The following is a 10,900-nucleotide window of genomic DNA, read 5'->3' on the forward strand; positions in this document are numbered from 1 at the left end:
TGTGCAGTACCTCGAATACAGCCCTATACTGTATATTTGAAACTCAGTTGGAAGAGAATGAAGCAGCTCCACAACAATAAAAAAAAACTGTATTTCAAAGTTTACACATAACGCAAATCCAACACATTGTATTCAAATCAAACTGTTCACTCAAGCACAGCAGCACCATAAACTATAAATATCAAACAATCATGACATATAAAACTTTCATTTCAGTAATATAAAATTACTTATGGTTTTGCAGTTGGGTCCAGTTGTGCTTTTAATGCCCTGTCTTTCAATAACAGTTCCTTGGCAAAGCTTGAATCATACTGTGACTGATTCACAAGCAATCTGCGCTGATATGTGCCAAAAACACATAAAATACACACTGAAATGAGCAAAACATTATGACACTGACAGGTGAAGCGAATAACGTTGATAATCTCCTAACAAGGGCACATGTCAAGGTCTGGGTAGATTAGATGGTAAGCGAACAATCAGTTCTTGTAGTCAACATGTTGAATGCAGGAGAAATGGGCAGGAGTAAAGACCTGAGTGACTTTGACAAGGGCCAAATTGTTATGGCCAGACGATAGGGTCAGTGCATCTCTGAAACAGCAGTGGTGAGTACCTACAGACAGTGGTCCGAGGAGGGACAAACCACAAACCGGTGATAGGGTGTTGGGTGCCCAAGGCTCATCAATGCGTGAGTGCAACAAAGGCTATCCCATCTGGTTCGAACCTACAGAAGGTCTACTGTAGCACAAGTCACAGAAAATTATAATGATGGTTACAGGAGGATTGTGTCAAAACACACAGTGCATCACACCCTGCTGCGTATGGGGCTGCGTAGCCGCAGACTGGTCAGAGTGCTCATGATGCCCTGTCCACCATCAAAAGCACCTACAATGGTGGAACTGGACCTTGGAGCAGTGGAAGAAGGTCGCCTGGTCCGATGAGTCCCGTTTTCTTTCACATCACGTGGACGGCCGTGTACGTGTGTGCTGTTTTTACCTGGGAAAGTGATGGCACCAGGATGGTGATGGCAGTGTGATGCTCTGGGAAATGTTCTGCTGGTAAACCCTGGGTCTGGACATTCATGTGGACATCAATTTGACATGTGCCAGCTACCTAAACATCGTTGCAGACCAGGTACACCCCTTCATGAAAATGGTATTCCCTGATGGCAGTGGCCTCTTTCAGCAGGATAATGCGCCCTGCCACACTGCACACATTGTTCTGTAATGTTTTGAGGAACATGATGAAGAGTTCAAGGTGATGCCCTGGCCTCCAAATTCCCCAGATCTCAATCCAATCCACGGCGGCTCCACCTCGCAACATTCAGGACTTGAAGGATCTGCTGCTAATGTCTTGGTGCCAGATACCACAGGACAACTTCAGGGGTCTTGTAGAGTCCATGCCGTGGTGGGTCAGCGCTGTTTTGGTGGCATGTGGAGGACCAACAGCATATTAGGCAGGTGGTCATAATTTTTTGGCTCATCAGTGTATAATCCACTATGAAATGTGCCACACATACATATCATCCTGCACTGACGTGATCAGGAACTGTTAAACTTCAGTCACTATTTCCTTATGTTGGGATGCTTCGACAGAAACGCTGATCTTCACAGGTGGGACATCTCACATCTTCCATCGTCTGATTATTCTGGATGAAACTTGCTTCTTCCAGACAGCAGCAACATGGAGCAGAACAGACACATTTTTAAAAGTTGAACTTGTTCTGCTCTTAAAATGCAGCGCACATCACCAGAATGGTCAAAGATGTCCATCTAGTGCATGTTTACATAGACAACAATTAAAAATAGCGGAAATTAGCTCAAGAACACCTTTTTTTATGGAAGTACAAAGTAGTTAATTACACCTAATATAAAGTGGGACTGAAATTTAAATTTTAACATATAAATATACTTTTAAAATCACTTTTCAAACCAGAATAATGAGTAAAAATGAGTGGGGTTGAATACTTTGTCAAGACACTAAATGCACTTTTTTGTTAGTTGGTATAGTAAAAAGGTGTTTACCCAAAAACATACATTTAAATATAATCAAATTGTCAATGATTTTCATGTAGTGTTGTTTTAGAGGGAAGACATAGTGTATATTTCATATTAATCAGCATCAAGCTAAGATTTTTTCTCTATTTCTAACAGCCTCCATTTGATGGAGAGGACGAGGATGAACTGTTTCAATCTATAATGGAGCACAACGTGTCCTACCCCAAATCCCTGTCTAAAGAGGCCGTGTCCATCTGTAAAGGGGTGAGTTCATACACATCAGCAGAAGCTCTTTTATTCATTTATATTCCTGTCTCCTGACTTCCCCTAAATGAGGAAGGAATAATGCAGAGGTAATATTGGAATTCTGAGCCATGATAAATAACTTATATATTTAAAAAATACTCTGTCAGTCATGAAAATATCACCTTATATAATAGCTGTGTGGAAGATAATAATAGTTCATTTCATTTGTCTTTCCAGCATTATTGCTTACGTCCTCTTATGAGAAAGAGGAAAATGTAATTTGATTTAAGGTGGAGATACAAATGTGAGGAAAGGCTTTGGTAAAAATGTAATGATATAATTATTTTTAAATTATAGAATGAATATCGTGTTAACAAGGCTTTAATGCTTGTTTCATGGAAATTATTCATTTGAGTTATTTAAGTTGCTGCTTTGATTTAGAAAAACCTAGTAGAGCACAACAGTCTGGTTCTGGAAGTAAAAATCCCATTCATTTTCCCCATAGAGAAATGTATTTTTAACGATAATAAACCTTTGAAGACATACCTAATGTGAGCCTCAGGGTTGTTTAATGATGGCATATGCTCCTGCTGAAGCCATCAGTGTTTTTTTTGTTTGTTTTTTTTAATCATTTATTAACCAAATTCCCAGTGAAGAACTACACTACCCATAATCCTCAAGTGAGATCCACCAATCAGACAATAGCTGCAAATACATTGCAACAAAAATCACTGCAAATTATGTAATCGAGTTGATCTTCCTATACTCTCAAACTACTTATTATTACTATATATTTGTACATATCGGAATAGTTTTTACAATGAACTCAAAATATATTGTTTCTATACTTAGAATCAACAACTTCAGATCAGTAGTTCTTTTATTTTTCCATCACTTTTAATTCAATTCCATCATTGGCAATGTTTCATGGGATTGTAGTTCATTCCCTCGTTAAAGCACAATTTTTGTATCTTTGTTTTTTGTCAGATTTTCAAATACTTCTTCGCTTCAACTGAAAGTTTGTAAAGTTGTGATTCACCTCGAAGCTCGTTGGTTTGGTTTATGGCTTTTTTGAAGAACTCTTTTATGAAAGATTTTATGAAATCCCTATGGAAAAAATTATTGGGAACCAAAATAGATGAAAAAGCTTGTGGGTACTGTTGTGCTTTATTGGGCAAAATAGTTTGAATTGACTAAGTGCTAAATGTAATAGCAGGAGAAGGGAAAAGTACTTTGCAATATGAGGAAGAGTCTTCTCTGTCACTTTCGTTTAACAATCTCTTTCCTCTCCTCTCACACACACAGCTGATGACGAAGCATCCGTCTAAGCGTCTGGGTTGCAGTCCAGAGGGTGAGAGAGATATAAAGGAGCAGGTTTTCTTCCGCAGAATTGACTGGGAACGACTGGCAAACAGAGAGATCCAACCACCATTCAAACCCAAAGTGGTGAGTGTGTGTAAACCTGTGTCCTTCACCTACACCTTTGTGCTGGATGTCATCTATTTTTTTATATAGGCCTATTTAAAAGATATAGACTATATAAATACCGTATTATATAAGAAATAGTTCACCCAAAAAAGAAAATTCTGTTATTATGTTACTGTATTACTTTTTTAAAGTGGAAAATTGAAGATGTTTGGTAGAATGTATTAGTCACCATTCTTCTTTTGGAAGAAGTCAAAGTCAAACAGGTCTGTGACACCATGAGGGGTAGTAAATTAGAAGTAAATTATTCATTTTTAGTAAACTAACATTTCAGGAGCTGCATTGGAGCATTGGAGCAACTAGTAATTGCCTTTTTTGCCCTTATCAGAGTGAATCAGGCTCATCGGCCAGCCTGGTTATTCACTAAAAAGCTATGGTGTCAACCTGATCTATTTTAAGGATCTTTTTCATGTGTTTGCATCAAAACCACCCACCCTGTGAGCTGATCTTCCCCTTTTTGTGTTTAAGAGTTTGTGTAGATATCACCTGATTCATCCACACCTGTGACCCTGTGTTTATAAAACCCCAGGGTTCAAAGGGGACCCCATTGGTATGCCACAGGTACTGAAGCCGGGCTGCAGATATTTCAACGTTTAAATGCAGCCCTTCCAATCGCCGGCATAGAAATACTCCATTAACTGGACATATGAGTGTACCTTAAGTCAATGGCACAAGTCCTACATGAATGAATTTTCTCTCAGGCACACTGCCAGCTTTTCAATTTAATCTAAAAATAACCCACCCTCTTTCTTTATTTCCCCCTCCTGTCACAGTGCGGCAAAGCAGCGGAGAACTTTGACAAATTCTTCACACGTACTCAGCCCATGCTGACTCCTCCAGACCAACTGGTCATCGCCAACATTGATCAGAGCGAATTTGCTGGATTCTCATTTATAAATCCGGAGTTCATCCACCCGGCATCGTTTCACAGTGTGGTATGAGATGACCCGATGAAGAAGTGGACCATCCGATCAGCTCAAACTACCAGTCACATCAACATTATTTATGAACTCACCAAATCTTTGTAGACTGTTGAATACCCTTTATCTGAACATATCTGAACTGAGGGCGGCTGGATCGGGGGGTGTTATATCAAAAGAGTACGTGTCCACATTCACATTTTGAGGGCAATACCTAATGTAGATCATATAGGCTTTGTTCCAAAACCTACTGAGCTGCCTATAGGGTTGTTAACTGTCCCGTATTATGCGGGGGCATCTCGTGTTTTGCCTGAAAAATAACTGTATAGTACACCTGTTTATTTTAGCGTTGAGACACTCGAGTGGGATGCTCGGATGTCTCAAAATGCTCAAGCGTCCCATATTCCCCTGGCGAAGTTAGCAACCTTAGCAACCCAAGATACCTTGTTTTGGCCAGATTTTAAGACTGCATCAATTCCTTTGCAGAGAAGGTTCTCAATATGAATTGCGACAAACTCAGCCTGAATAGTTAAAAGTTGTAGTTTGAATGTTATACAGACCTTTCAGTCAGACAAAGACAGACAGACCGATAAACCTCAGAAAAAACACATTAGACCACAACAGATTGCATTAGTCCCCATCAGACAACTAGAGACCACAATAGACCTATTCAAACCCCCTCAAACCACATTAGACCACATCAGACCTCATCAGAACCAATTGAGACCACATCAGACTGTATTGGACTACATCAGACCAACAATAAACCACATCAGACCTCAACAGAACCCCTAGAGACCACATTAGACCTCATCAAACTCTATTAGACCTCCAAGAAACCACTTCAGAACCCTAGAGATCACATCAGAACCCACAGAGACCACTTCAAATCACATTAGACCTCATTAGACCCTCAAAAACCACATCAAATCAGATTCCATTAGACCTCATCTGACCTCCAAGAAACCACTTCAGACCCCATTAGACCACATAAGAACACCTAAAGTCTATATCAGACCAGTTCAGATCCCATTAGACCTCATTAAACTCCCGAGAAAGTACATCAGACCACTTCAGACCCTGTTAGACCCAATCAGTCCCAAATAGACCCTATCAGACCTTCAAGAAACCACTTCAGACCCCATTAGACCACTTCAAATCCTATTAGACCTGATCAGACTTCAAAGAAACCACTTAAGACCCCTAGAGATCACATCAGACCAGTTCAACACCCATTGGACCTGATCAGATCTCCAAGAATCCACTTCATATCACATTAGAACACCTAGAGACTACATCAGACCAGTTCAGATCCCATTAGACCTCATTAAACACCTAAGAAAGTACATTGGACCACTTCAGACCCTGTAAGACCAAATCAGTCCCAATTAGACCTCATCAGACCTTCAAAAAAAAAAAAAAAAAAAATCAGACCAATTTAAATCCTACTAGACCTCATCAGACCTTCAATAAACCACTTCAGACCCCTTAAGATCACATTAGACCACTTCAAACCCCATTAGACCTCATCAAACCTCCAAAAAAACAAAACACTTCAGACTGCATCAGACCACATAAGAACCCCTAGAGACCCCGTTACACCACTTTAGATCCCATTAGACCTCATCAGACCCCCAAGAAAACAAATCAGACCAATTCAGACCACAATAGTAGAACGTACAGTAATAGCAAACCCACAAAAAGCCTTTAATCTACTTTGTTACAGAACCCCTAGAGTCTACATCAGACCACATTAGACCTATCCATCCATCCATCCATCCGTCTATCTATCTCTTACTATTACTAAGGCTTTGTCAAGCCAACATCAAAGTTTCTCTTGACAAAATGTACCTATTTACAGTAATTAGTGTATGGTGTTGTTATCTTAGCATCACTCTAATATCATGTCTCCCGTGAGGAGTGAGTATTTGTGTGGTACGTGGAGTTGGTACCTGTGTAGAGTGTTTCAAATCAGTCACTTATGAGGTTCCATAGAAGGCAGCTGCCTATGTAGACAGTAGACATCAAGGCAGTTCACTACAGTTTGGAACAGAGCTAAAATATGTGTGCTGTATGTCCTCATAGCAATGACAGTTTGTCTAATGCCTGTATGCAGATAGGTGTTGTGTGCAGGCCAAAGACCAGAGTTTTTTACAAAGCTTCGATATTTTTGGATGGTGGAAATGGTCAGCAATCCCTTGTTCCAGGGCTCAGATTTGTTGTCTGTGCAGCATGCTTGACATAAAGCAGGTTTTTGTGTCCCTTACTTATATCCTCTCTACTGCCATTTCTAATGTTCCTGAAATATATATTTGTAAATCTTGTGATAGGAGTGCCAAAATATAGCTGCATCAAAAAGTTTTTATATCTAGCTCTATGTATGCATATTGATTTCTTATTAGATCTTTTGCTGATGTCCCGTAACTTGACCTGGGCTGACACTTGAACCCTCGCTCCCGGAGTTTTAGCATGACAGCTTCTGAACCGATCATTGCCTGCTTGCCTGTATATCTCAACATATACAGACGTGTCTCTCTTGATCTATGTAAATGTACAAATTGTGATAAAGTGTGATTCTTCATTGGTAACTGACAGACCCGCCCTTACAAAAATCTAGAGTTGCTGCAAGTTCGCCACTCATTAATTTTCACATGCAAATGAGCTTTGCTGTAAACTCTTCATTGTCGCCAAAGATTTGCCGCAGGTTCAACACTACCAGTGAAGAGCTGAAAACTTCTGGCAAGCATTTGCGGCAAATAACAAGCTCATATAAAGGTGGCGAATTTGCGGCAAGTTTGCAGCAGTTTTCTGACAACTCTAGATTTTTTGTAAGGGCACACGTAATCTGCATCTGTAAAACTCAGGTGAAAGCTCTTTATCCACAGAATTGGAATGCCAATCATTCACAACTTTTGACAAATTGCCTGCCCATTGTATGTTAGTTTATTAAATATTTTGGTTAATTTGATGATGTTTTCATCTACCAATAAGAGTATAGTACCTATCTATCTATCTATCTATATAATTGTCAAATAATGTTATATATATATATATATATATATATATATATATATATATATACACACACACACACACACACACACACACACACACACAATAGATAGATAGATATATAGATAGATAGATAGATTGATTGATAATTATTATTCATTTTTAAGCAAGGGTTTTAATCTTAGAGAAAGGAAGAGTGAAAAAAATCACATAATACAAAGCAAATATTTTCAAGATATTATTTTAAAGATTTCATTTGTTTTAGTACAATGACTATATAAAAGGCAATTATATAATTTTACAAAGAACATGTCGTATTTATAATAGCGCGCTTACTGTTTTCCCACACAATGTAGATGGTTTATATAAATACATAACTGTCTTTATATTTCAGGAAGGGGATCCCTTGCAATGAGATCATCATATTTGGGGGTCCTTTGCATGGAAAAGTCTGAAAACCCCTGTTCTAAGCAAAATAGAATTTTTTTCTTTAATGTTGGTGTGAAAAATTACCCTGACATGTTTTGGAGAGATTTACTAAGGGGATATTTTCATATAAATCAAGCTCATTGCAATCTACAGTCTCCTTAATTCCCTTTTTGTGAAACATATTGGAGTGGGATGGGGGGTTCTGACCTCTAATATACTGAAGGCGTTGTAGCCCCCGTCTCTGGTAGTGTGCAGCCAAGTGTTTGTCTTTTCATGGTGTTAAACTACATGTTCTACAGTTCTTATCAAATTGAGCTTTCCAGTATATATAATAATATATATTATTTTTATCTTTTTAGCTCTTAGTTTATGATCATCTTGCATTTTCACTCTGTGACTACTTTAATGGAGAGCGCTACAGTATGTTTACTGTTACACTATACAGGTTACACTATATACCAAGATTTTTGTACATACAGAGATGGCATACGTTATCTGGCAAATTTTATACTAAGGGCTGAATGTGCTTTTACTAACTTACAGTAGATGGTTTCTATAATCCAAAAAAGACTAGTTTGTCTAATTTGAGATAGCTTTGGTATCAGCGAACCTTTCTTATATGTATGTCTTGTTTTTGTCTGCTATGTTTTTGATAATATCTAAGCTGTATAGATGGGGGGGGGTTGGATGTTTTCAGAGCTCCTGTGTGTGTGTGTGTGTGCTGCTGCTGTGTGCATGTGGGGTGTCAGCAAATCCACGCATGCATAACGGTGTCTCATGATTCCAGGAATCCAGGGTTCCTTTGTATTGAATGACTGTCACACTACATCCGACACCTTAACTATCTTTGTGTTGTTGCTTTTGTTCCTGTTTTGTCTCAGTTGGTGGATGAAGAATTAAACCAGTAGACTCCATAATGTGTAGATTCCACCTGCTGCTGTGTGATTCCTGGGTATTAATACTGAACAATTGAGCTTTGTCTGAAATATCTTTATCTGAAAAGGATACAACAACAGGGAATTGACGTGAAATTAAATTTTTAGCAAACTCTAGATGTTGTCTGTGAGGCACAGATATCATTTTATGCATTCTCCCTGTTTTAAGGACCTCTGAAATGCTTCATTGACACACAAGATTACTCCGTTCGGGCTCTGTACTTGTGTGCCAAGCCCTCGGTGGAATACTTAACAAGTGCATAAAGTTCAATTTGGCCACCATTTCATCAATTTAAATAATTTCTTTGATTTAACTTTATTTGGTATATATTTTGGAATTTTATTAGACCTCATGTTTGGAGTTCAAGCCCCTGTGTGGATATTCCAGGTGTTTATTTCTTTATCTCAAGACGTGAATGAAGTTACGAGCAGAAATAGAGCCGGTCCTCTTACGAAGTGATTCAGAAAGTCAGCGGTTGTCTTGCATCCTCAAGCAGATTAACACAAAGTGTCTCACATTGAGAGTATTTGGGAAAGTAATGATTATGTGTTTGATCGTGGTTTCTGCATGTAAGGTGGCATTCCAACATTCCCTTGACATATGAAGTATCTGATGAATATTCCAGCCAGCCATTTATTCTTTTATTAGGAATTAGGAATTTATTTATAATTAGTATTATTGGTATTATTATTACTATTGAATTATGGATTCCAAGACAGTGTCATGGTTTAAATACATTTATCAACTCTTCCTCTTTTTCTTTCTTTTTTCTTTTGCAAGTTTGTCCCTCTGTTCATTGTGAAGGATAAAGTGTATAAATAAATATACAGTATATGACAAGTGATGATGTCCATGTTCTTTTTCCTCTAGATGGTGATGGATTTCAGACATTTTCTTAAGTTAACAAACACCATGCTCCACTATTTCTCCTGAAGTTATGCTCTCATACTGTAGTGTATAGAGTGGTATTAAATAGGACATCTAAAATATTAGGCTATGTGATATAATAATGATATAATGTGAAACAATAATATGAATTTTAAAAAAAAATTTGGACCAAACACAGCATAAACAAAGAGCACCATGGTAATAACATGTTTTTTTGGACATGAATCATACAATGGTATTCTTAGAAGTAGGCTACTACATTGGAATACTGTACAATGTAAATACCATGGTGAAAGACGGCTATAGCAATCATAATCAGGGCCGTAGCTAGTGGGGTGGAAGGTGGTAATGATTCTGGGGGCCCACAGGTCCAGGGGGGCCCCACATCAAATTCTAAACTGTATTTTTTAATAGGAAAGTGGCCCAGAGCAATATACAGTAAGGAGTTCTGATCACCATTCACTTGCATTGAAAGGGCCAACAGAACTGAGAAATTCTTCTAAAAAGCTTCATTTGTGTTCAGCAGAAGACAGAAAGTCATACACATCTGGGATGGCATGAGGGTGAGTAAATGATGCGAGAAATTTCATTTTTGGGTAAACTAAGTTTATTTTAAAGACTATCTAGGCACATAATAACACTATAGAACTGTAAAAGTTTATAACTCTTTCAAGATGTACAGGCTCACACTTTAAATGGTCAGTGCTTTGTATTTTAGATAATTAAAATAGCAACAGATACAGTGAAACAATTAAAGTTGAGTGATTGTTTTTACATTTTTACATGCCATTCAAAAACGTGCCATTTTACAATGATAAGAGTGAAATAAAAGACTAAAAATAACACATTTGTACTTTTCTTTTACTTGGAATGTAAATGTTCAGGACAAAGTCAAAATTGTTACTGTCTCTTTAAGAGGGTTTTACCGCATTATACAATATTGAAGGCACTCTGTGCAGTTTGTTTCATTGAGTTTACTCTTTTGAG

The 10,900-nt window shown here is 38.1% G+C and overlaps 1 protein-coding gene across 2 annotated transcripts in view; it reads left to right on the plus strand.

Annotated features, from left to right (window-relative positions):
* LOC127450329 (protein kinase C alpha type-like) overlaps window positions 1–9,855 on the plus strand; it is a 271,450-nt gene extending 261,595 nt beyond the window's left edge. For both annotated transcript variants that reach the window (XM_051714339.1, XM_051714340.1), the window contains 3 exons: window positions 2,154–2,261; window positions 3,549–3,689; window positions 4,502–9,855. In XM_051714339.1, coding sequence (XP_051570299.1) covers window positions 2,154–2,261; window positions 3,549–3,689; window positions 4,502–4,669 — 417 coding nt within the window. In that variant the 3' untranslated portion in view covers window positions 4,670–9,855. The remainder of the gene's footprint in view (window positions 1–2,153; window positions 2,262–3,548; window positions 3,690–4,501) is intronic.
* Window positions 9,856–10,900: the final 1,045 nt, after the last annotated feature.

Source organism: Myxocyprinus asiaticus, chromosome 13, assembly GCF_019703515.2.
Source record: "Myxocyprinus asiaticus isolate MX2 ecotype Aquarium Trade chromosome 13, UBuf_Myxa_2, whole genome shotgun sequence".
In the NCBI taxonomy this organism is placed as follows: domain Eukaryota; kingdom Metazoa; phylum Chordata; class Actinopteri; order Cypriniformes; family Catostomidae; genus Myxocyprinus; species Myxocyprinus asiaticus.